A 27,429-nucleotide genomic window follows, 5' to 3' on the forward strand; every position below is an offset into this window, starting at 1 on the left:
AAGATTTGCCAGATCCATGCATTAGATCAAGAGAGCAGCCGCTAATATACCTTTACACAGCAGCAAACAGATATTTGAAGCTGCTGGTGCCTCTGGAATCCCACAGATATCAAGTGGTAGAGTCCTCCAGAGTCTTGCAACTATGCTTAAACCTGCTATTCGGCCACCATTAACAAGTGCTCAAAAGCAGAAACAGCTGCATTTGGGCAGAAAAATACATGAAGACTAATTTTCAGACAGTAAAAAAATGGAATAAAGGGCAGTGCAGCTCAATTAATAACTAGCCTGAGGTGAACTGGTATGGTCTAATTACCCCAAGACCACGAAATCTATAGAAAATTATATAATTAAGGAATTATATAACCAGTCCTCAAGGATAGTGAAAAGAAAAAAAAAAAAAAAGAAAAAAAGGGAGAAATAGCAGGGAGAAATAGCAAGGGGGAAAAGAAAAAAAGAATAAAGAATAGTAATTGACAGATAAAAAATAATACACCAGATATAATGTCTAAAATAGTTACTAGAATAATTAAAATTATTAAAATATAGATAAAGAATACCTGCAAAATAAATAGCTTAAACAATGATATACATTTATTAATTAAATAGGAAAAATACTAAAACACCTGGGCAGGGCCCTTGCCCAGGTATTAAATGCTTATGCTTTATAAAAAATAAGTAAAAATAATTGCCAACCTATATAAAAAATTGTTCATAAAAAATAGTACATAAATAGTTTCAATGTCAGCCAATATCCAATAGCAGTATGGTGATTGCAATCTGATTTAATAGCCACAAGTATTAGAACTGTTCATCACATACAGCTAGTATGCTGTAATAGCAGCAAAGTGAAAGTAAAATGTCTATTTGATGTAGCAGATGAGTGATACAGTCATGACAGTTGTAGCAATCATTTGAATTGTAACATTCACTTAGATAGAAGAGAGCCGGTTACTATGAATGTAGATGGTAACAATATTCAGAGCGGTACCTTATTAAAAGTCTTCGCCATGTTTCTCGGCAGCTGACTGGCTCCGGAGCGGCAAACTCCGGTGACTGTGATAGATCAGCGCCTGCAGGGTCTCAGGCAAGGGCAACCACCAACCTTGTATGGTTAAAGGGGTTCCTCCAGAGAAATGCTGAAGTTGGTACACTGGCTCAAGATCATGCGGTGTTCATCTCTGTATCATAGAGAGCCGGCATCCGATATCAGAGGGTAAGTGAATGTTCTTGCGCTTGGCACTGTTCGCCAGTCGGTCTCAAAAATAGCGAGCAGCTGGAGGCCGGCGTCTTCGTGGTGTGAATAGCACGCTATTCACTGGTGGGCTGCAGATTTGGGTACTGCAGTGCTTACAAGGCGGTATCGGCTGATTAGGTGGCTGATATTAGCAATATATGGTTATGGCAAATAGTAGTAAATCGAGGCTAAACGCGTTTCACCACTATTGTGGTATTCCTCAGTAGCCTTAATATATTAAAAAGCTTTAAAAAGATTTTAATATATTAAGGCTACTGAGGAATACCACAATACCCCCCTTGCTATTTCTCCCTTTTTTCTTTTCACTATCCTTGAGGACTGGTTATATAATTCCTTTTTTATATAATTTTCTATAATTTTCAGACAGTCCTGTTCACTGATAAGTGTCGTGCAACCCTGGATGGTCCAGATGGCTGGAGTAATGGATAGTTTGTGGATGGCCACCCTGTTACAATAAGGCTGCGACGTCAGCAAGGTGGTGGAGTCATGTTTTCGGCCAGAATCATCTGAAGAGAGCTAGTCTGCCCCTTTAGGGTCCCTGAAGGTGTAAAGATGACTTCCACTTTCTTCCCTGGTACAGAAGGAAGAATTATGCTTTCTGTAATAAAATCCTCTTCATGCATGACAATACACCATCTCATGATGCAAAGAATACCTCTGCATCAATGGCTGCTATGGGGATAAAAAAAGAGTATGTCATGGTGTGACCTCCATCCTCCCTTGACCTCAATCCTATTGAGAAAGGTTTGGAGCATCCTCAAGCAAAAGATCTGAGTGTGGGAGGCAGTTTACATCCAAACAGCAGCTCTGGGAGGCTAGTCTGACATCTTACAAAAAATTCAAGCAAACTGTCCAAAAACTCACGCGTTCAATGGATGCAAGACTTGTGAAGCTGCTATCAAATAAGGGGTCCTATGGTAAAATGTAACGTGACCAGTTAAAAGGTTTAAAAAGCTAAAATGTTGTTAAAAGTTTGATTAAAATAGCTTCTGTTTTCAGTAAGTATGCTGCAAACACAACAAATGACAATTTTCAGTTCTTTACAACTAGAGATGAGCAAACTCTTTTTCTTTTCATATTTCTTGTAAGGGACCCTTCCAGAACTCATGTGTAGGGATGAGCGAACTTACAGTAATTAGATTCGTCACAAACTTCTCGGCTCGGCAGTTGCTGACTCTGACCTGCATAAATTAGTTCCGCTTTCAGGTGCTCCGGTGGGCAGGAAAAGGTGGACACAGTCCTAGGAGACGTTCCTAGGACTGTATCCACCTTTTCCAGCCCACCGGAGCACCTGAAAGTGGAACTAATTATGCAGGCTAAAGCCCGCAAATGCCAAGCCTAGAAGTTTGTGACTAATCGAATTACTGTAAGTTCGCTCATCCCTACACATGAGTTCTGGAAGGGTCCCTTACAATAAATATGAAAAGAACACTGTGTGAAATCTGTAGCATGATCTGCTGAGCATAAACAGAAAAGAAAGAAAAACATTTTTTTATTTTAACTGTTTATAAAAATATTTGTTAAACTCTTTATCAATGCATTGTAGATTGGTTTGAGTTACCTTATTTATCGGCGTATAACACGCATTTTTTAGCCTAAAGTCTATCGGCGCGTTATACGCCGATAAGCCGCTGCAGTTCAATGATTTAAAGCGGGCGTCCTGCCGTCGCTGCCCGATTCTCTGCCCCTGCCTATCCTGGGGTCCAGAGACTGCTGGCGCCGCTGCCCCATTGCCTCCACATCCCCCCCCCCCCCCCCCCAGTTTTTCTGACCCCACAGAAGCCCCCAGGAAAGGCAGGGGGAGAGAGGACGTTGCTGCTGCTTCTCTCCCCTTCCTTTCCTGGGGTCTAGAGCCCTGCTGCCCCAGCCTTCTCTCTCCCTGGCTATCGGCGCTGCTGCCCCATTGCCCCAATGGCGACGCCGATAGCCAGGGGGAGAGAAGCGGCGGCAGCAGGGCTATAGACCCCAGGAACGGCAGGGGGAGAGAAGTGGGCAGCGACGGCCTCTCTCCCCCTGCCTTTCCTGGGGGCTTCTGCTGGGTCAGAAACAGTGTATCGGGGTATACACATGCACAAACACGCACCCTCATTTTACCAAGGATATCCTTGGTAAAATGAGGGTGCGCGTTATAGGCCGGTGTGTGGTATACCCCGATAAATACGGTATTTTTTTTCTTTTTTTGTTTTGTTACCCAGACTGTAAAAAGGAAAAGGCTTTAAAAGGGTCAAAAAGTATAATTTATGTTTAAATAAAGTTTATATAAAAATATATTAAATACAGACTAATAATCATATATATTTTGACAGAAAATAGCAAGTCCTCATAAGAAAAAACAGTTACCCGTGCAGATAAACTTCCCAAAAAAATCTGCAGAAAAGGAAACTGATTTAAAAAAAAAGTAAAAAAAAAAAAAAATACAACAATCTTTATCCAGGAGATGTACAGTGATTGCCACATCTTTTGCAAAAAACAATAATGTTCAGGCAGACAGGACCTGTGACCAGTTTTGTTTTTAACATCGCTAAGAACTCCCTGAATCCATTGTGAAGTGCTTTTCCCCCCCCCCTCTATTAGGTCACTTTTTTTGGGTCAATAGTGCAGAATAACATGGAAATTCAGAGCTAAAGCTGCAAGATTATCAGTGGCAGGTTTCTGCTGTGATGTCCACAATATAATATTCAGCCTTGGTATAAAGTTAAGTTTGCAGCTTCAGGTCAAGTAATTATTTAGCGATTTTCTTCTAATCACTAATCACCAACAGTCCAATCAATTAATGATGTCATTTGTTTTCCAAGTTAAAGCAGTTGGTATCACCCTTGTTATTGACATCATATCCTGGAAGAGGTTGCCCATATTTATCCACACACCAGCAATTTCCTCTCTTTCTGCCTTTTGATGGACGACACTGCAATGCAAAAGCGTTTAAAATATAAAATCATATACACATAAAACAAGATTCTTTTAGGAGAGTTTACAAAAACAAGTGAACATAGAGGGGGAATTACTGTTGTCTGGCAGACTGCATTGTGAATTGTTTTTGAGTTTTTTTCTGTAGTTTTTAGTATGGCATACATTGGGTAGTGAATACTTGTCCAGGTAAAATTGTAGGGTACTTGCGCCTTTTATTAGTAAATTCATTGGGGAAAACATACAAATCTCACTAGCCACATCACTAGCCACATCTTCTTTTAAGGAATTAAACCTCTAAACATTAAAGGGGTACTCCGGTGGAATTTTTTTTTTAAATGAATTGGTGCCATTAAGTTAAAACAGATTTGTAAATTACTTCTATTAAAAAAATCATAATCCTTTTAGTACTTTTTAGCAGCTGTATGCTACAGAGGAAATGCTTTTCTTTTTGAATTTCTTTTTTGTCTTGTCCACAGTGCTCTCTGCTGACACGAGATGCCCGGATCAAGAACTGTGCTTAGCAGGAGAAAATTCCCATAGCAAGCCTATGCTTCTCTGGACAGTTCCTGACACGGACAGAGGTGTCAGCAGAGAGCACTGTGGACAACACAAAAAAGATTTCCAAAAAGTAAAGAATTTCCTCTGTAGCATACAGCTACTAAAAAGTACTAAAAGGATTAAGATTTTTTAATAGAAGTCATTTACAAATCTGTTTTAACTTTCTGGCACCAGTTCATTTAAAAAAAAAAAAAAGTTTTCCACCCCTTTAACCCCTTGGGGATGGAGCCCATTATAACCCTAAGGACGGGAGCATTTTTTGCTAATCTGACCACTGTCACTTTAAGCATTATTAACTCTGGGATGCTTTTACTTATAAATTTGATTCCGAGATAGTTTTTTCGTGACATATTCTACTTTATGGTAGTGGTAAATTTTTGTCGATACTTGCATCATTTCTTGGTGAAAAATTCCAAAATTTGATGAAAAATTTGAACATTTAGCATTTTTCTAACTTTGAAGCTCTCTGCTTGTAAGGAAAATAGACATTCCAAATAAATTATTTATTGATTCACAAATACAATATGTCTACTGTATATTTGCATCATAAAGTTGAGATGTTTTTACTTTTGGAAAACATCAGAGGGCTTCAAAGTTCAGCAGCAATTTTCCAATTTGTCACAAAATTTTCAAAATCGAAATTTTTCAGGGACCAGTTCAGGTTTGAAGTGGATTTGAAGGGTCTTCATATTATAAATACCCCACAAATGACCCAATTCTAAAAACTGCACCCCTCAAAGTATCCAAAATGACATTCAGTAAGTTTGTTAACCCTTTAGGTGTTTCACAGGATTAGCAGTAAAGTGAAGGAGAAAATTCAAAATCTTCATTTTTTACACTCGCATGTTCTTGTAGACCCAGTTTTTGAATTTTTACAAGTGGTAATGAGAGAAATTGGGTTACAAATTTTTGGAGGCTTTTTCTCCCGAGTAAGGAAATACCTCATATGTGTATGTCAAGTGTTCGGCGGGCGCAGTAGAGGGCTCAGAAGGGAAGGAGCAACAATGGGATTTTGGAGAGTGAATTTTGCTGAAATGGTTTATGGGGGGCATGTCACATTTAGGAAGCCCCTATGGTGCCAGAACAGCAGAAAACCCCACATGGCATACCATTTTGGAAACTACACCCCTCAAGGCACGTAACAAGGGGTCCAGTGAGCCTTAACACCACACAGGTGTTTGACGACTTTTCGTTAAAATCGGATGTGTAAATGAAAAAAAAAAATTTTTTCACTAAAGTGCAGTTTTTCCCCCAAATTTACCATTTTTACAAAGGGTTATGGGAGAGACTGCCCACCAAATTTGTAACCCCTTCTCTTCTGAGTATGGAAATACCCCATGTTAGGACGTAAAATGCTCTGCGGGCGAAATACAATGCTCAGAAGAGGAGGAGCGCCATTGAGCTTTTGGAAAGAGAGAGAATTAGTTTGGAATGGTAGTCAGGGGCCATGTGCGTTTACAAAGCCCCCTGTGGTGCCAGAACAGTGGACCCCCCCACATGTGACCCCATTTTGGAAACTACACCCCTCACAGAATTTAATAAGGGGTGCAGTGAGTATTTACACCCCACTGGCGTTTGACAGATTTTTGGAACAGTGGTCCGTGAAAATGAAAAATTTTATTTTTCATTTGCACAGTCCACTGTTCCAAAGATCTGTTAGACACATGTGGGGCGTAAATGCTCACTGTACCCCTTATTAAATTCTGTGAGGGGTGTAGTTTTACATGAGGGGTGTAGTTTCCAAAATGGGGTCACATGTGGGGGGTGGGGGGCATTGATCTGGCACTATGGGCTGCTTTGTAAACTCATGTGGCCTTCAATTCCGGACACATTTTCTCTTCAAAATCCAAATTAACCCCTAAAAGAGTACCTGCCACCTAATAAACTACTCTAAGCGTACTCAAACTATGTTCCCTAACTATCCTAACACCCCTCTTGCCCTTTAAAAACTTTTTCAGAGCTTTAAAAACCTCTGTATCATACCTTCATTATTGCTCAGAGTGTGAGCTGCCAGCAGGAGGAAGGGAGGGGGGGGGGGGGGGGGGCTTCCCAGCAGGTACAAAGTCACTGAAGACTGCTGGGGGACCGCTTCCAACCTCTCATCGCTGCTGTCTCCCTGCCGGTAAAACTAATGATGTGAAGAATAGAAGACCTCTCTCTGCAGCGGTCAGGCAGGTTCAGCACAGCATTCTTCTACGGGCTCCAGCACTGCACTGAGCCACAGCCGGCTCTCAGTGTGTGAGACCTGGGCCTCGGTCATTTCCTCAGTTCGGACTCCTGCGTGGCCGGGAAGAGACCAAACTCCCTGTATATATTACGGCACGGATCAGAACAGCGCCAACTGGTGGCCGTTTTTTCAATCACAGTTTAAACATATTTCTGTGAATAATTTTAAAAATAAAGTAAATGGGAAAGTGTTTTTCGAAATTACATAAAGGACACTATATGAAAAGGTTTACTTAGTGACATGTACTCTAAGGCCCATTTTGGCCTTAACCCTTTAAGGACTCAGCCCATTTGGGCCTTAAGGACAATTTTATTTTTTAAGTTTTAGTTTTTTCCTCCTCGCCTTCAAAAAATCATAACTCTTATATTTTCATCCACAGACAAGTATGAGGGCTTGTATTTTGCACGACCAGTTGTCTGTTGTAATGCCATCACTCACCTTACCATAAAATGTATGGAGCAACCAAAAAAATACTATTTGTGTGGGGAAATTAAAAAGAAAAACCGCAATTTAGCAAATTTTGGAAGGTTTCGTTTTCACGCCGTACAATTTACGGTAAAAATTACATGTTCTTTATTCTTTGAGTCAATACGATTAAAATGATGCCCATGATAACTTTTCTATTACTGTTGCGCTAAAAAAAAGCAAACTTTTTAACCAAATTAGTACGTTTAAAATCCCCCTATTGTGAAGACCTATAACTTTTTCATTTTTCTGTATAAGCGGCGGTATGAGGGCTCATTTTTTGTGCCGTGATCTGTGCTTTTTATTGATACCATATTTGCTTCATACATTTATTTTTTTGGGGAATAAAATGTTACAAAGCTGCTATTTTGGACTTTTTTTTTTATGTTTACGCCGTTCACCGTACGGCATCATTAACATTTTATTGTAATAGTTTGGATATTTACGCACGTGGCGATATCAAATATGTATATATATATAAAAAAAATGTTTACACTTTTTGGGGGTGAAATAGGGGAAATGGGACCACTTACGTTTTTATTGGGGGAATGGGTTTTTCAAATTTTTTAAAAACTTTTTTTAGTACACTTTAATAGTCCCCATAGGGGACTATTTATAGCAATCATTCGGTTGCTAATACTGTTCAGGGCTATGCATATGACATAGCACTGATCAGTATTATCGATCATCTTATGCTCTGGTCTGCTCTATCGCAGACCAGAGCAGAAGACCCATGGAAGGCAGTGGAGGCAGGTGAGGTAACCTACGTCTGCGGTGCTGGATGATCGGATCGCGGCGGCAGCGCTCCGCGCGATCAGATCATCCATTTTAATGTCCACAATGCTGCAGATGCGGTGATCTGTATTGATCACGGCATCTGAGGGGTTAATGGCGGACATTACCGGTGGGTCCCTGGCTGCTATCAGCAGCCGGGACCTGACGCGCATGACCCGAGCATCGCTCCGATGCTCAAGGTTATGTATAGGACGTAAATGTACGTCCTGGTGCGTTAAGTACCAGATCATCAGGACATACATTTACGTCCGGCATCGTTAAGGGCACAGCCAAATTTTTTAAACCCAACCTGTTCTACTTTATGCATTAATAAATCAGAGGCTTTTACCTGTAGTACTTTTCGTGACATATTTTAAGAGATTTTAAGATAGTGGTAAATTTTCATCAATAATTGCATCATCTTTGTGGTCAATACGACTAAAATGATACCCATGTTATATGCTTTTCTATAATTGTACCACTTAAAAAAAAAATTAAAAATCTCAAACCATTTTAACAAAATATTAGTATGTTTGAAATTGCCCTATTTTGACTACCTATAACTAAATTTTCCGTACATGGGGCGGAATGACGTATGTTTTGCGCCATGATCTGTAGTTTTTATCAGTACCACCTTTGCTTAGGTTTTACTTTATTAATTTTTTTGGAATAAAATGTGACAAAAGCAGCAATTTTGGACTTATTTTACATTTACGCAATTCACAGTATGGGATAATTAACAATATATTTTAATAGTTCAGACTTTTACGCACGCGGTGATCCCAAATATGTGAATCATTTTTTTTTAACGCTTTTTGGGGGGACTATTAATAGCAATCATTTGATTGCTAATACTGTGCAGTGCTATGTATAGGACACAGAACTGATCGGTATCATCGGTCATCTTCTGCTCTGGTCTGTTCGATCTCCGACCAGAGCAGAAGACCCCGAGAGACCACCGGAGCCAGGTGAGGGGATCTCCATCTGCCATGCTGGATGATCTGATCCCCACGGCAGCGCTGCGGGCGATCCGATCATCCATTCAAAGTACCACACTGCCGCAGATGCCGTGATCTGTATTGATCACGGTATCTGAGGGGTTAATGGCGGGCATCCGCGCAATCGCAGATGTCCGCCATTACCGATGCTCGCGGTCATGGTGGCATGTAAATGTATGTCATGGTGCGTTAAGTACCAAGGCCCCATGACGTACATTTACATCCATTGTCGTTAAGGACCCAGGCATTTTTTGCACATGACCACTGTCACTTTAAGCATTAATAACTCTGGGAGGCTATTTTTATTTTTTTCATTCTGATTCCAAGAATGTTTTTTCGTGACATGTTCTATTTTATGTCAGTGGTAAATTTTTGTCAATGTTTGCATCATTTCTTGGTGAAAAATTCCAAAATGTGATGAAAAATTTGAAAATGTTACAATTTTTTTTTTACTTTGAAACTCTCTGCTTATGAGGAAAATAGACACCAAATAAATTAGATATTGATTCACATATACAAATGTCTACTTTGATGTTTTCCAAAAGTAAAAACATGTCAACTTTATGATGAAAATATAGAGGGCTTCAAAATTCAGCAGGAATTTTCCAAATCAGAATTTTTCAGGGACCAGTTCAGTTTTGAAGTGGATTTGAGGGGTCTTCCTTTTTAGAAATACCCCATAAATGACCCCATTATAAAAACTGCAGCCCCCCACGTATTCAAAATTACATTCAGAAAGTGTATTAACCCTTTAGGTGTTTCACAGGAATAGCAGCAAGGTAAAGGTGAAAATTCAAAATCTTCATTTTTTACACTCGCATGTTCTTGTAGACCCAGTTTTTGAAATTTTATAAGGGGTAAAAGGAAAAAAAGGCCCCCCCCCCCCAAATTTGTAACCCAATTTCTCTCGAGTAAGGAAATACCTCATATGTGTATGTCAAGTGCTCTGTGGGTGCACTAGAGGCATCATGAAGGAAGGAGCGACAATGGGATTTTGGAGAGTGAGTTTTCTGAAATGGCTTTTTGGGGGGCATGTCCCATTTAGGAAGCCCCTATGGTGCCAGAACAGCAAAAAAAAAAAAACGAACAAAACACATGGAAACTACACCCCTCAAGGAACGTAACAAGGGGTACAGTGAGCGTTAACACCCCACAGGTGCTTGACAAATTTCCGCTAAAGTTGGACGTGAAAATGAAAAATTAGATTTTTTTCACTAAAATGCTGGTTTTACCCAAAATTTTTCATTTTCACAAGGGGTAATTGGAGAAAAAGCCTCCCAAAATTTGTAACCCCATTTCTTCTGAGTATGGAAATACCCCATATGTGGATGTAAAGTGCTTTGCGGGCAAACTACAATGCTCAGAAAAGAAGGAGCACCATTGAGCTTTTTGTGAGAGAATTTGGTTGGAATAGAAGCGGGAGGCCATGTGCATTTACAAAGCCCCCCTGTGGTGCCAGAACAGTGGACCCCCACATATGAACCTATTTTGGAAACTACACCCCTCACAGAATTTAATTAGGGGTGCAGTGAGCATTTACACCCCACAGGCGTTTGTATTTTTCATTTGCACAGCCCACTGTTCCAAAGATCTGTCAATCTGTGAGACACCTGAGGGGTGTAAATGCTCACTGTACCCCTTAATACATGAGGGGTGTAGTTTCCAAAAAGGGGTCACATGTGAGGGGGGGGAAGCTCCACTGTTCTGGCACTATGGGGGCTTTGTAAACACACATGGCCTTCAATTTCGGACACATTCTCTCTCCAGAAGTCCAATGGCGCTCCTTCTCGTCTGAGCATTGTAGTTCGCCTGCAGAGCACTTTATATCCACATATGATGTATGTTCTTATTCAGAGGAAATGGGGCTACACATTTTGGGGGACTTTTCCTATTCTCCCTTGTGAAAATGAAAAATGTAGGGTAACACCAACATTTTAGTGAAAAAAAAAATTTCTTAATTTTCACATCCAACTTTAACGGAAATTTGGCAAACACCTATGGGGTGTTACATTCAGTGAGGGGTGGAGTTTCCAAAATGGGGTCACATCTGGGTATTTATTATTTAGCATTTATGTCAGAACCGCTGTAAAATCAGCCACCCTGTGCAAATCACCAATTTAGATTGTAGAATGTACATGGTGCGCTCTCACTTCTGAGCCATGTTGTGCGCCCGCAGAGAACTTTACGCCCACATATGGGGTAGTTCTGTACTCAGGAGAAATTGCGTTACAAATTTTGGGGGTCTTTTTTTCCCCTTTTACCGCTTGTGAAAATTAAAAGTATGGTGCAACACCAGCATATTAGTGTAAACATTTTTTTTTTTTTACACTAACATGCTGGTGTAGACCCCAACTTTACCTTTTCATAAGGGGTAAAAGGAGAAAAAGCCCCCCAACATGTTTTATGCAATTTCTCCCAAGTACGGAGATACCCCATATGTGGCCCCAAACAGTTTCCTTGAAATACGACAGAGCTCCGAAGTGAGAGCACCATGCGCATTTGAGGACTAAATTGGGGATTTGAATCCGCCACAAAAATGCCCTATGGCAGTGTTTCCCAAACAGTGAGTCTCCAGCTGTTGCAAAACTCCCGGCATGCCTTGACAGTCAGTGGCTGTCCGTGAGTTGTTGTTTTTCAACAGCTGGAGGCTCCGTTTTGAAAACACTGCAGTACAATACGTTTTTGTTTTTTTTATTGGGGGGGGGGGGACTGTGTAGGGGTATGTGTATATGTAGCGTTTTACCCTTTATTAAGTGTAGTTAGTGTAGTGTAGTTAGTTTTTACGGTACATTCACACTGGCGGAGGTTAACAATGAGTTTCTCGCTGGGAGTTTGAGCTGCGGCGGAAAATTTGCTGCATCTCAAACTTGCAGCAGAACTCCCTGTACACCCGCCCCTGTGAATGTACCCTGTACATTCACATTGGGGGGGGGGGGCAGCATGCACTGACAGATGCTGGAAGTTGTAGTTATGCAACAGCTGGAGGCACATTGAGTTAAGTAACAAACTCTATTTCGCAACCAGAGTTTCGCAACCAGTGTGCCTCCAGCTGTTGCAAAACTAGGACTCCCAGCAGGTACAGTGTCTCAGTGGATGCTGGTAGTTGTATTTTTGCAACAGCTGGAGGCCCACTGGTTGCAAAACACTGAGTTAGGTAACAAACTCTGTTTCACAACCAATTTTGGATAGACTATTACTTGGATAGACTAAGTGTCTGGGCATCCACTTGGCAAATGAGGTTCATTGTGGATAAATGTAAAGTTATGGATCTGGGTACTAATAACATGCATGTGTCGTATGTCTTAGGGGGGGATTAAACTGGCAGAGTCACTGGTAGAGAAGGATCTGGGTGTACCGGCAGGATATTGTCATGTATAAAAAGAGGCATGGACTTGAGGGACAGGGACATAATACTCCCCCTTTATAAAGCATTGGTATGGCCTCACCTGGAATATGCTGTTCAGTTTTGGGCACCAGTCCATAAAAGGGACACTGTGGAGCTGGAAAGGGTGCAGAGACGCGCGACTAAACTAATATGGGGCATGGAACATCTTAGCTATGAGGAGTTACAATTGTTTAGTCTTGAGAAGAGACTTTTAAGGGGGGGGATATGATAAATGTATATAAATAGAAAAACTGTTCCAGGTTAACCCCCCCCCCCCCCCCCCAAAAGGACAAGGGGGTACTCCCTCTGTCTGGAGAAAAAAAAAGGTTTAGTCTCAAGGGGCGACACGCCTTCTTTACCATCAGAACTGTGAACTTATGGAACGGTCTACCTCAGGAACTGGTCACAGCAGGAAAAATTTACAGCTTTAAAACAGGATTAGATACATTCCTGGAACAAAACAACATTAATGCTTATGAAGAAATATAAAATCCCATTTCTTCCCCAATATCGCGCCACACCCCTACCCTTCAATTCCCTGGTTGAACTTGATGGACATATGTCTTTTTTCAACCGTACTAACTATGTAACTATGTAATGTGTCTCCAGCTGTTGCAAAACTGCAACAATCAGCATGCATTGACAGTAAGTGCATGCTGGGAGTTGTAGTTTTGCAACAGCTAAAGGAACATTGCTACAACTCCCAGCATGCCCTTTGGTAGTCTGTTCATGTTGGGAGTTGTAGTTATGCAACAGCTGGATGCACACTTTCATAGAATAAAATGTGTCTCCAGCTGTTGCATAACTACAACCCCCCAGCATGCACAGACTACCAAAGGGCATGCTGGGAGTTGTAGTTGGAACTCCAGCTGTTGCACAACGACAACTCCCAGCATGCCCTGTGTCAACAGCAGGAGGTGAACAGGCCTCACCTCCTGCTTATCCTGCCACCAGTACCGCTGCCGCTGCTGCCGCCAATCCTGCTTCTCCGGTCGCAGTCACCGATCCAGAGGGGACCCCCGCCGGACCAGGGCAAGGTAGGAGACCCCCGCCGGCGCCGATCGCCGCACCAATAGCTGCCCAGCAGGGTCGTGATTGGTCGGTCGTTCCTGCTGGGTAAGGGTCCGAGACAGCCCCATTCACCCTTTTTTTCCGGGTCACCAGAGACCTGATTGACCCGGAAAAGCTGCAAATTGTTGGTCTCAATTGACATGGGGGAGGGTTTGCACGGGGTGCCTGCTGATAGATATCAGCAGTCACCCCGGTTCCGGTCCCTGCCTGGCGAGCGGCGGGGACATGAATTCCCACGGCCGTATCCATATGCTCTCAGTCCTTAAGGACGTTAAAACGGGGGCGTATGGATACGCCCGCCATCCTTAACCCCTTAAGGACCAGGCCATTTTATACCTTAAGGACCGGAGCATTTTTTGCAATTCTGACCACTGTCACTTTAAACATTAATAACTCTGGAATGCTTTTAGTTATCATTCTGATTCCGAGATTGTTTTTTCGTGACATATTCTACTTTAACTTAGTGGTAAAATTTTATGGTAACTTGCATCCTTTCTTGGTGAAAAATCCCAAAATTTGATGAAAAAAATGAAAATTTTGCATTTTTCTAACTTTGAAGCTCTCTGCTTGTAAGGAAAATGGATATTCAAAATATTTTTTTTTTGGGTTCACATATACAATATGTCTACTTTATGTTTGCATCATAAAATTTATGAGTTTTTACTTTTGGAAGACACCATAGGGCTTCAAAGTTCAGCAGCAATTTTGAAATTTTTCACAAAATTTTCAAACTCACTATTTTTCAGGGACCAGTTCAGTTTTGAAGTGGATTTGAAGGGTCTTCATATTAGAAATACCCCATAAAAGACCCCATTATAAAAACTACACCCCCTAAAGTATTCAAAAAAACATTCAGTAAGTGTATTAACCCTTTAGGTGTTTCACAGGAATAGCAGCAAAGTGAAGGAGAAAATTCAAAATCTTCATTTTTTACACTCGCATGTTCTTGTAGACCCAATTTTTGAATTTTTGCAAGGGGTAAAAAGGAGAAAATTTTTACTTGTATTTGAAACCCAATTTCTCTCGAGTAAGCACATACCTCATATGTCTATGTTAATTGTTCAGCGGGCGCAGTAGAGGGCTCAGAAGGGAAGGAGCGACAAATGGTTTTTGCATGCCGCATTTAGGAAGCCCCTATGGTGCCAGGACAGCAAAAAAAAAAACACATGGCATACCATTTTGGAAACTAGACCCCTCAGGGAACGTAACAAGGGGTAATGTGAACCTTAATACCCTACAGGTGTTTCACGACTTTTGCATATGTAAAAAAATATATATTTTTTTTACCTAAAATGCTTGGTTTCCCAAAATTTTTACAATTTTAAAAAGGGTAATAGCAGAAAATACCCCCCAAAATTTGAAGCCCAATTTCTCCCAATTCAGAAAACACCCCATATGGGTGTGAAAAGTGCTCTGCTGGCGCACTACAGGTCTCAAAAGAGAAGGAGTCACATTTGGCTTTTTGAAAGCGAATTTTGCTCTGGGGGCATGCCGCATTTAGGAAGCCCCTATGGTGCCAGGACAGCAAAAAAAAAAAAAAACACATGGCATACCATTTTGGAAACTAGACCCCTCGGGGAACGTAACAAGGGGTAATTTGAACCTTAATACCCTACAGGTGTTTCACGACTTTTGCATATGTAAAAAAATAAAAATATATATATATCTAAAATGCTTGTTTTCCCAAAAATTTTACATTTTTTAAAAGGGTAATAGCAGAAAATACCCCCCAAAATTTGAAGCCCAATTTCTCCCGAGTACGGCGATACCCCATATGTGGCCCTAAACTGTTGCCTTGAAATACGACAGGGCTCCAAAGTGAGAGCGCCATGCGCATTTGAGGCCTAAATTAGGGACTTGCATAGGGGTGGACATAGGGGTATTCTACGCCAGTGATTCCCAAACAGGGTGCCTCCAGCTGTTGTAAAACTCCCAGCACGCCTGGACAGTCAACGGCTATCTGGCAATACTGGGAGTAGTTGTTTTGCAACAGCTGGAGGCTCCGTTTTGGAAACAGTGGCGTACCAGACGTTTTTCATTTTTATTGGGGAGGGGGGTTGTATAGGGGTATGTGTATATGTAGTGTTTTTTACTTTTTATTTTATTGTGTGTTAGTGTAGTGTAGTGTTTTTAGGGTACAGTCACACGGGCGGGGGGTTCACAGTAGTTTCTCGCTGGCAGTTTGAGCTGCGGCAGAAATTTTGCCGCACCTCAAACTTGCAGCCGGATACTTACTGTAATCCTCCGCCCATGTGAGTGTACCCTGTACGTTCACATTGGGGGGGGAGAACATCCAGCTGTTGCAACACTACAACTCCCAGCATGTACGGTCTATCAGTGCATGCTGGGATTTGTAGTTTTGAAACAGCTGGAAGCACACTGGTTGTGAAACACCGAGTTTGGTAACAAACTCAGTGTTTTGCAACCAGTGTGCCTTCAGCTGTTGCAAAAGCTACAACCCCCAGCATGTACGGACAGCGGAAGGGCATGCTGGGTGTTGTAGTTATGCAACAGCTGGAGGCATACTACTTTGGCTGGGGATGCTGGGGATTGTAGTTATGCAACAGCTGGAGACACACTGGTTTGCTACTTAACTCAGTGTGCCTTCAGCTGTTGCAAAACTACAACTCTCAGTCACCGACAGCCAACGGGCATGCTGGGAGTTGTAGTTATGCAACCACCAGATGCACCACTACAACTCCCAGCATGCACTTTAGCTGATTGTGCAAGCTGGGAGTTGTAGTTACACAACAGCTGAAGGTACACTTTTCCATAGAAAGAATGTGCCTCCAGCTGTTGCAAAACTACAAGTCCCAGCATTCCCATAAGGGCATGCTGGGAGTTGTGGTGGTCTGCCTCCTGCTGTTGCATAACTACAGCTCCCAGCATGCCCTTTTTGCATGCTGGGAGCTGTTGCTAAGCAACAGCAGGAGGCTGTCACTCACCTCCAACGATCCTCGCCGCACAGGTCAGTCCCTCGTCGTCTCCGCTGCCGCTGCTCCTGGGGCCCCGATCCCAACAGGGGCGCCGGGGATCGGGGTCCCCAGCACCCGGGGTGCACGTCCCGCACCCGCTCACGTCCTCCGGAAGAGGGGCGGAGCGGGTTGCGGGAGTGACACCCGCAGCAGGCGCCCTGATTGGTCGGCCGGTAATCCGGCCGACGAATCAGGGCGATCGTGAGGTGGCACCAGTGCCACCTCACCCCTGCTGGCTCTGGCTGTTCGGGGCCGTCTCTGACGGCCCCGATCAGCCAATAATTCCGGGTCACCGGGTCACTGGAGACCCGATTGACCCGGAATCCGCCGCAGATCGCTGGACTGAATTGTCCAGCGATCTGCGGCCATCGCCGACATGGGGGGTCATAATGACCCCCCTGGGCGATATGCCCCGATGCCTGCTGAACGATTTCAGCAGGCATCGGGGACCGGCTCCGCTCCAGATGGTTGCGGGGGGGCGGTAAAACACATGACGTTCTCATACGTCATGTGTCCTTAAGGACTCTGAAATGGAGACGTATGAGAACGTCATGTGTCCTTAAAGGGTTAAAGGGGGTATTCCAGGCAAAAAAAAAAAATAATTATATAGCAACTGGCTCCGGAAAGTTAAACAGATTTGTAAATTACTTCTATAAAAAAATCTTAATCCTTCCAATAGTTATTAGCTTCTGAAGTTTTCTGTCTAAATGCTCAATTATGATGTCACGTCCTGGGAGCTGTGCATGATGGGAGAATATCCCCATAGGAACTGCACAGCTCCCGGGACATGACATCATCATTGAGCAGTTAGACAGAAAACAACAACTCAACTTCAGAAGCTAATATCTATTGGAAGGATTAAGATTTTTTAATAGAAGTAATTTACAAATCTTTTCCGATGCCAGTTGATATATAAAAAAAGTTTTGGCCTGGAATACCCCTTTAAGGGGTTAAGGAATGTAATAAGGGGTGCAGTGAGCATTTGGACACAAAAGATGTCCAACAATTTTTTGCAACAGAGGGCTGTTAAAATTAAAAGATTTTACACCAATATGTTGATGTAGCTCCAAAAACTACATTTTTACAAGTGGTAATATGAGAAAAAAGTACCAGAATATTTGAAATACAATTTCTCCCGAGCACAGAAAGCAGGGCTCCGAATTGAAGGAGCACCATTGGACTTTTGGAGAGTTTATTTGGCTGGAATAGATGTTTTGGTCCATGCTACACTTATAAAGCCTCCATGGTGCCAGAACAGTGAAAACCCCTACATATGACCGAATTTTGGAAACTACACCTCTCAAGGAAACAAATAAAAAGAAGTGTAGTGAACATTTACACCCCACAGGTGTCTTGACAGATTTTTGTAACAGTGGGCTGTGAATATGATATTTTTCATTTTCATGTACAGTGGGGATCAAAAGCTTGGGAACCCCAGGTAAAAATATGTATTAATGTGCATAAAGAAGCCAAGGAAAGATGGAAAAAAATCTCCAAAAAGGCATCAAATTACAGATTAGACATTCTAATATGTCAACAAAAGTTAGATTTTATTTCATTTCCAACATTTACACTTTCAAAATAACAGAAAACAAAAAAATGGCATCTGCAAAAGTTTGGGCCCCCTGCAGAATTTATAGCATGCACTGCCCCCTTTGCAAAGCTGAGACCTCTTCTACGTCCTCACCACAAAAATCAGCGTTTGAACTTTGCAAATGAACATAGACAAGCCTGATGCATTTTGGAAACAAGTTCTGTGGACCGATGAGGTTAAAATTGAACTTTTTGGCCAGAATGAGCAAAGGTACGTTTGGAGAAGAAGGGGAACAGAATTAAATTAAAAGAACCTCTGTCCAACTGTAAAGATTGGTGGTGGATCAATCATGCTTTGGGTTGTATTGCAGCCAGTGGCACAGGGAACATCTCACGAGTAGAAGGAAAAATGGATTCAATAAAATTTCAGCAAATTTGGGATGCTAACTTGATGTCATCTGTGAAAAAGCTGAAGTTAAAAAGAGAGGATGGCTTCTACAAATGGATAATGATCCTAAACACACCTCAAAATCCACGGGGGAATACATCAAGAGGAGTAAACTGAAGGTTTTGCCATGGCCTTCACAATCTCCTGACCTCAACATAATTGAAAATCTATGGATAGAACTTAAAAGTGCAGTGCGTGACAGACAGCCCAGAAATCTCAAAGAACTGGAAGACTTTTGTAAGGAAGAATGGGCAAAGATACCTCAAACAAGAATTGAAGGACTCTTGGCTGGCTACAAAAAGAGTTTACAAGCTGTGATACTTGCCAAAGGGGGCAGTGCAAGATATTAACTCTGCAGAGTGCCCAAACTTTTGCAGACACCATTTTTTTTGTTTTCTGTTATTTTGAAAGTGTAAATGATGGAAATAAAATCAAATTTTTGTTGACATATTATAAGAATGTCTAATCTGTAATTTGATGCCTTTTGAAGATTTTTCTATCTTTCCTTGGCTTCTTTATGCACATTAATACAAATTTTTACCTAGGGTGCCCAAACTTTTGATCCCCCACTGTACCAAAAATCTCAGGTCACCGCACTGATAGTGGCGGACTTCAGAAATAAGCAGGGCTTATAGGTACACCCTGGTGCCTAGAGGCCCAGCCACTGAAGGCATACCTGTATTCCCTGCATCCTGAAGTGGTTAGTAGGGATCGACCGATTATTGGTATGGCCGATAATCAAGATTTTGGGCATTATATGTATTGGCAATTACCTTGCCGATAAGCCGATAATGATCCGCCCCCCGCACCGCCCCCTCCGACCCACCGCACCCCCCACCGTAGTGCTGGGCGGTATACCGGTATGGATTTTTGCATTACCGCTCTACCGGTCGGGCCCCTCCCCCACCCTCCGAGTCAATAAAAAAAAGTGGGGTCATCTTCTCCACTCCGGTCAGGCTCCGGCCTAGTATGCTGCATAGACGCCGCTACGCCATGACGTCAGGTGCGTCGCTGTGCACGGGCGTCACTGCGCAGTGGCGTCTATGCTGCGTTTCTAGGCCTGCCCGGAGTGGAGAAGATGACCCCCGGAGAAGGACAGCTCGGACTGGTTCACCCTCGACCCGGAATGCCGCCGGACACTACAGGAAGGAAGGATAGCCCGGACCACCCTGACAGGTAGGGGGAGAGAAGCGGGTGGTGGCGGCGGCGGCCTATGGCACCGCAAAAGCCCCTGCAGTGCATTGATTTAAAGCGCCCGCTTTAAATCAATGATCTGCAGCGGTGTCGCGGGGGGATAAATAGCCGATAACGTATACCAGAATATCGGTATAAGTTATCGGCTATCGGCCCTAACCTCCACCGATTATCGGTATCGGCCCTAAAAAAACGATATCGGTCGATCCCTAGTGGTTAATAGCAAATGGCATGTACCTGCTGCACCAAAGAACAAAAATTTGGTGCATGAGAAATATTGTATTTCACCCACAGTCTGTGTAAGGCCCCATTCACACAATGGAATTTCGGGCTGGAAACAATTCCGCAGGCGCTGACAGAACAAGCTAGGACTGCTTGGCACCGTCTCCATAGACTGCAATGCATTTCAGAGTGGATTCTGCTAAAATAACTGACATGTTCATTCTTTCTGCAGAGTCCGGACTTTCTGCAGTGTGCACAGGGCAGTAGAATCGTATTAAAAACAATGGGAATCTGCTACAACGGAATTTCATGTAGCATTTTTCTGCCGGAGATGAATCAGGAATTCCAACATGTGAATGGCTCCTAAAGATTCTTTCCCCATTGTGTAAGGGGTTGCTATATTTTATATGGCAGCAAGTTGTTAATGTGGTGTTTCTAACAACATTTTCCACCTACACACCTGAATTTTAAATTAACAACTGAAACTGCCTTTTGGGAAAGTTTTATAGAATGTTTTTTGTATAGATAGACTCTGCTGACTTATAAGGATGCCCATCAGGTACTGCCATGGCGTCTGTTTGACAGAATAGTGCTGCACACTGCACTATAACACAGCCTGAACTGATCCAAAGAGTAGATAAAATGGCAGCTTTTAGAAACTGATTATTGTAAGTAACCCGTTTTAGGACAAGTTTACTACAGTAACAACTGTAAATAGTACAGCATGTATGAACAAAATACTGCTGGCACTCGTATGCGTATCAGACATATTTAAAATAGAAATGATTTCATTAATACATTTATTGCCAAGATTTTTTTTGCCAGTAGCAAAATAGCACATATTGTCCATGGTGACTAAGTAAACCTATATACCTAAGTAAGTTGCCAAGCATGCAGCTAAAAAGGTCAGCATGTCTTGAGGATTTATAATGAAATGTCTGTTTAATGCCAAAAAAAATAAAAAATAAATAAATAAAAAAGGGCAAAATGTTTATGTATGAAAGACATGTTAAACAAATATGACAAGTAACAAGCCTATGTCACAAATTTGGTCAGGTTTACAACAGACATCAACCAGAACCTCAACATACCCCATTATAAGCCTGAAGTCACTTGTATCTACTTGTCAGATCCAGCAGAATTGGTTTTCAGTTAATAGTTATTCAGAAGACATTAATTTAACGGGCATCGAAGAAATGAGTAAATTATTAGCTCCAGTAAAGTGCACAATAAAAAAGCCTATTTAATTATAAAAAAAAATTAAAAAAATTTGGTCTAACCATGTTTTACCCCTTCCTGACCAATGACATACATATACGTCATAGGTCGGGAAAACCATCCCAGTCATGACGTACATGTATGTCATGCAGATACTGGCCCCTACTAGCAGCATCCTGCCGTGCCCGGAAAGATGGTGGCTATCACTAATAGCCAAACATCTTGCCTCGGGACCTAGGGGGGGTTTGGACCCCCGTGCCCCCCCCTCTCCCAGCAATCGCTACTATCAGCTAGTCAAATCTGACTAGCCGATGGCAGCATTTCGCAGTGAAAATCACGGGGATTGCGACACACTGCTCTGCTAAGTGTCCCCAGGGTCCTGTGCCCTCCTGCATGCTTCCCTTCCGGGTGAATAGGGAGCATTTTTTTTTTTTTTTTTGTGTGTTGTACAACAGCTCCCCCCAGTTTCCAAAACCTGCTACTGCATCTTTGCTTGGCAGGGCAGACACTAGGGGGAGCTGTTGTACAGAAGTAAAAAAAAAAAAAAATTATTGTAAAGAAAATTTGGCATGACTTTCTCTTACAAGTAGAGTTTCAAATGAAATTTTTTTTTCACAGAAATTAACATTTTTCCAATTTTTCACATTTTAGAGTTTCACAAAAATAGCTTCATGTAGGAACAAAAATTTACCACTAATATAAAGTACAATATGTCTCTAAAAATCAATCTCTGAATCACTGCCAGGTAAAAGCAGTCCAAAGTTATTACCACTTAAAGGGGTACTCTGCTGGAAAGCATTTTTTTTCAACTGGTGCCAGAAAGTTAAACAGATTTGTAAATTACTTCTATTTAAAAATCATAATTCCTTCCTGTACTTATCAGCTGCTGTATGCTCAACAGGAAGTTATTTTCTCTTTAAATTTATTTTCTTTCTGACTATAGTGCTCTCTGCTGACACCTCTGTCCATGTCAGGAACTGTCCATAGTAGGAGCAAATCCCCAGAGCAAATCTATCCTGCTCTGGACAGTTCATGACATGGACAGAGGTGTCAGCAGAGAGCACTATGGTCAGACTAGAAAGGGAATTCAAAAAGAAAAGAACTTCCTGTGGAGCATACAGCAGCTGATAACTACTGGAAGGATTAAGATTTTTGAATAGAAGTAATTTACAAATCTTGAAAATAGATATTGAGGCTCAGGGTCTTGAGTATATACGGTAAATTATTTTAACCAAATATTTGAGTATAAGCTGACCCGAATATAAGCTGAGGCCCCTAATTTCACCCCAAAACCCAGGAAAAGTTATTGACTCGAGTATAAGCCTAGGGTGGGAAATACATCATCCCCCCCCTGTCATCATCCAGAACCCCGTCATTAACACCCTCATAATCACACTGTCATCATCCCCCCTTCATAATTACCCTGTCATCATCCCCCCTTCATCATCATTACCCTGTCATCATCCCACACCACCCCATTCATCATCACTGCTTGTCAATGTCTGATTTATACAGTGGTCTTCAACCTGCGGACCTCCAGATGTTCCAAAAATACAACTCCCAGCATGCCCGGACAGCCATCGGCTGTCCGGGCATGCTGGGAGTTGTAGTTTTGAAACATCTGGAGGTCAGCAGGTTGAAGACCACTGCCCGGGCCTTCGTCGTTCATGAGCAACGTCCCTGTACGTCATCGAAGCAATGTCATTCTGGGGCCAGGCCCCGAAGAGGCACCCCTGGTGAAGATGGACAGCCCGGAACAACTATCCCTCCCCACCGGACGGTCCCTGCAGCACAGATGGCCCGGACCAGCTCATCTGAACTTTCCGCCGAGCAGAGGTGAGTACAAAACAAAAGGGGGGAGGGGGGGGGGGGGGGGGGTTGGATGACGACGAAGGCCCAGGCAGTGGTCTCCAGATGGTCTCCAGATGTTTCAAAACTACAACTCCCAGGATGGGCTTGCTGGGAGTTGTAGTTTTGAAACATCTGGAGGTCGGCAGGTTGAAGACCACTGAGGGCGGAGAGTTCACTCTAGTATAAGCCGAGGGGGGTGTTTTCAGCACGAAAAATCGTGCTGAAAAACTCTGCTTGTACTCGAGTATATACGGTATTAATTTATTAAATATAGTGTATGGAATAGGTGGGCTAATTCCACTGCATACTTTTGAGACTGCACGGCCTCTAGCAGTGGACCCTTTGCCTAAAGGGATTGTGTTACCATCCACCATTAACTATATGCACGTATCATAACAAATTTGAAGAACAGTTACTTATCTGTAATATCGCTGCATACCGCTGAGATGGCAGAGTCTCCAGCAGCGAACCTCTTGCAAAGAGAACTAAGCAGAGACATCATCACAAGTGCATACACAGTATCTGTTTCTACAAAGGATACTTATTACCATTGTACTATCACCCTTTGGATTACAAAGTGCGGTCCTCTCATTCATTTATGACATTTGGCTGGATTTAAGTTGCGAAGTCACTGATTAAATGCACCTTATTTGAATGCAAAGTATATACCTCTATTATATATTAACTATACTTATTTTTATTTATTTTATTTGATCTTTTCTACTATTTTTTTGCCTTCTGCAAGATTTATGCTATTGCCTTGATTTTATTGTATAATTGCTAACTCACAAGGGCCCTGTGAGATTGGCATACACTATATATATATATATATATATATATATATATATATATATATATATATATATATATTATTAATATATATTATATATATATATATTATATATATATATTATTAATATATATTATATATATTATTAATATATATATATATATATATATATATATATTATTAATATTATATATATATATATATTGTATTTAATAAATTATTTTAACCAAATATTCAAGACCCTGAGCCTCAATATCTATTTCCATTATTTATTTTCAATTGACACCGTGGATATCAGGTGCCATTTGGGCTGCTCGGGTCATTGGGAACTAGGGGATTTAGAGCCTCTCCTATACTTTGTATTATCTACTTGACAAATCTGTTTAACTTTGTCACCAATTAATTTAAAATAAAAAAATTTCCAGTGGAGTACCCCCTTAACCCCTTAAGGACGCAGGACGTACTCAAATGGCCCCTTTTCCGAGTCCTTAAGGACTCAGGAAGTTTGAGTACGTCCTGTCAAATCCCGGCCCCCCACCGATAGCCGGAGGGGAGCCGGTGCCCGATGCCTGCTGAAATCGTTCAGCAGGCATCGCGACATATCGCCCAGGGGGGTCATGATGACCCCTCCATGTCGGCGATGGCCGCAGATCGCTGGACAATTCAGCCCAGCGATCTGCGGCAGATTCCAGGTCAATCGGGTCTCCAGTGACCCGGAATTACAGGCTGTTCTGGGCCGTCTCTGACGGCCTCGAACAGCCATAGCCAGCAGGGGTGAGGTGGCACTGGTGCCACCTCACGATCGCCCTGATTCGTCGGCCGGTTTACCGGCCGACCAATCAGGGCACCTGCTGCGGGTGTCACTCCCGCAACCCGCTCCACCCCTCTTCCGGAGCACGTGAGCGGGAAGACGACCCCGGGAGCTGGGGACCCTGATCCCCGGCGTCAATGTTGGGATCGGGGCCCCAGGAGCGGCGGCGGCATGTGTGCGGGAGCAGCAGTAGGTGGCGAGTGACAGCCTCCTGCTGTTGCTTAGCAACAGCTTCCAGCATGCAAAAAGGGCATGCTGGGAGCTGTAGTTATGCAACAGTAGGAGGCAGACAACCACAACTCCCAGCATTCCCTTATGGGCATGCTGGGACTTTTAGTTTTGCAACAGCTGGAGGCACATTTTTTCTATGGAAAAGTGTACCTTCAGCTGTTTTATAACTACAACTCCCAGCTTGCACAAACAGCTAAAGTGCATGCTGGGAGTTGTAGTGGTGCATCTGCTGGTTGCATAACTACAACTCCCAGCATGCCCGTTGGCTGTCGGTGACTGCTGAGAGTTGTAGTTTTGCAACAGCTGAAGGCACACTGGTTGTGAAACACTGAGTTAAGTAGCAAACCAGTGTGTCTCCAGCTGTTGCATAACTACAATCCCCAGCATCCCCAGCCAAAGTAGTATGCCTCCAGCTGTTGCATAACTACAACTCCCAGCATGTATGGTCTATCAGTGCATGCTGGGAGTTGTAGTTTTGTAACAGCTGGATGTTCCCCCCCACCCAATGTGAATGTACAGGGTACACTCACATGAGCGGAGGTTTACAGTAAGTATCCGGCTGCAAGTTTGAGCTGCGGCAAATTTTCTGCCGCAGCTCAAACTGCCAGCGAGAAACTGTGAACCCCCGCCCGAGCGACTGTCCCCTAAACACACTACACTACACTACCACACAATAAAATAAAAAGTAAAAAAACACTACATATACACATACCCCTACACAGCCCCCCTCCCCAATAAAAATGAAAAATGCCTGGTACACCACTGTTTCCAAAACGGAGCCTCCAGCTGTTGCAAAACAATTACTCCCAGTATTGCCAGATAGTCACTGACTGTCCAGGCATGCTGGGAGTTTTACAACAGCTGGAGGCACCCTGTTTGGGAAAAACTGGCGTAGAATACCCCTATGTCCACCCCTATGCAAATCCCTATTTCAGGTCTCAAATGTGCATGGCGCTCTCACTTTGGAGCCCTGTCGTATTTCAAGGCAACAGTTTAGGGTCGCATATGGGGTATCGCCGTACTCGGGAGAAATTGTGTTACAAATTTTGGGGGGTATTTTCTGCTATTACCCTTTGTAAAAATGTAAAATTTTTGGGAAACCAAGCATTTTAGGTAAAACATTTTTTTTTTTTTTTTTTTACATATGCAAAAGTCGTGAAACACCTGTGGGGTATTAAGGTTCACATTACCCCTTGTTACTACGTTCCCCGAGGGGTCTAGTTTCCAAAATGGTATGCCATGTGTTTTTTTTTTTTGCTGTTCTGGCACCATAGGGGCTTCCTAAATGCGGCATGCCCCCAGAGCAAAATTTGCTTCCAAAACGCCAAATGTGACTCCTTCTCTTCTGAGACCTGTAGTGTGCCAGCAGAGCACTTTTCACTCCCATATGGGGTGTTTTCTGAATCAGGAGAAATTGGGATTCAAATTTTGGGCGTATTTCTGCTATTACCCTTTTAAAAAATGTAAAATTTTTGGGAAACCAAGCATTTTAGGTAAAAAAAATTTATTTTCTTTTTTTTTTCTTTTTTACATATGCAAAAGTCGTGAAACACCTGTGGGGTATTAAGGTTCACATTACCCCTTGTTACGTTCCCAGAGGGGTCTAGTTTCCAAAATGGTATGCCATGTGTTTTTTTTTTCTGTTCTGGCACCATAGGGGCTTCCTAAAGGTGACATGCCCCCCAATAACCATTTGTCGCTCCTTCCGTACTGAGCCCTCTACTGCGCCCGCCGAACAATTTACATAGACATGAGGTATGTCCTTACTCAAGACAAATTGGGTTTCAAATACAAGTAAAAACTTTCTCCTTTTTACCCCTTGCAAAAATTAAAAAATTGGGTCTACAAGAACATGCAAGTGTAAAAAATGAAGATGTAGAATTTTCTCCTTCACTTTGCTTCTATTCCTGTGAAACACCTAAAGGGTTAAAACACTTACTGAATGTCATTTTGAATACTTTGGGGGGTGCAGTTTTTATAATGGGGTCATTTGTGGGGTATTTCTAATATGAAGACCCTTCAAATCCACTTCAAAACTGAACTGGTCCCTGAAAAAGAGTGAGTTTGAAAATTTTGTGAAAAATTTGAAAATTGCTGCTGAACTTTGAAGCCCTCTGGTGTCTTCCAAAAGTAAAAACTCATAAATTTTATGATGCAAACATAAAGTAGACATATTGTATATGTGAACCCAAAATTTTTTTTGGAATATCCATTTTCCTTACAAGCAGAGAGCTTCAAAGTTCGAAAAATGCAAAATTTTCATTTTTTTCAGCAAATTTGGGGATTTTTCACCAAGAAAGGATGCAATTTCCCACAAAAATTTACCACTATGTTAAAGTAGAATATGTCACAAAAAAACAATCTCAGAATCAGAATGATAAGTAAAAGCATTGCAGAGTTATTAATGTTTAAAGTGACAGTGGTCAGAATTGCAAAAAACGTGCGAGTCCTTATGGTGAAAAAGGGCCAAGTCCTTAAGGGGTTAAGGACTCAGCCCATTTTAACCTTAAGGA

General features: G+C 42.3%; 1 protein-coding gene across 2 annotated transcripts in view; it reads right to left on the reverse strand.

The window, feature by feature from the left end:
- Positions 1 to 3,319: 3,319 nt before the first annotated feature.
- Positions 3,320 to 27,429, reverse strand: part of IGFBP3 (insulin like growth factor binding protein 3) — a 92,123-nt gene continuing 68,013 nt past the window's right edge. For both annotated transcript variants that reach the window (XM_056518430.1, XM_056518431.1), the window contains one exon: positions 3,320 to 4,160. In XM_056518430.1, coding sequence (XP_056374405.1) covers positions 4,035 to 4,160 — 126 coding nt within the window. In that variant the 3' untranslated portion in view covers positions 3,320 to 4,034. The remainder of the gene's footprint in view (positions 4,161 to 27,429) is intronic.

This window comes from Hyla sarda, chromosome 5 (assembly GCF_029499605.1).
Source record: "Hyla sarda isolate aHylSar1 chromosome 5, aHylSar1.hap1, whole genome shotgun sequence".
Lineage (NCBI taxonomy): Eukaryota > Metazoa > Chordata > Amphibia > Anura > Hylidae > Hyla > Hyla sarda.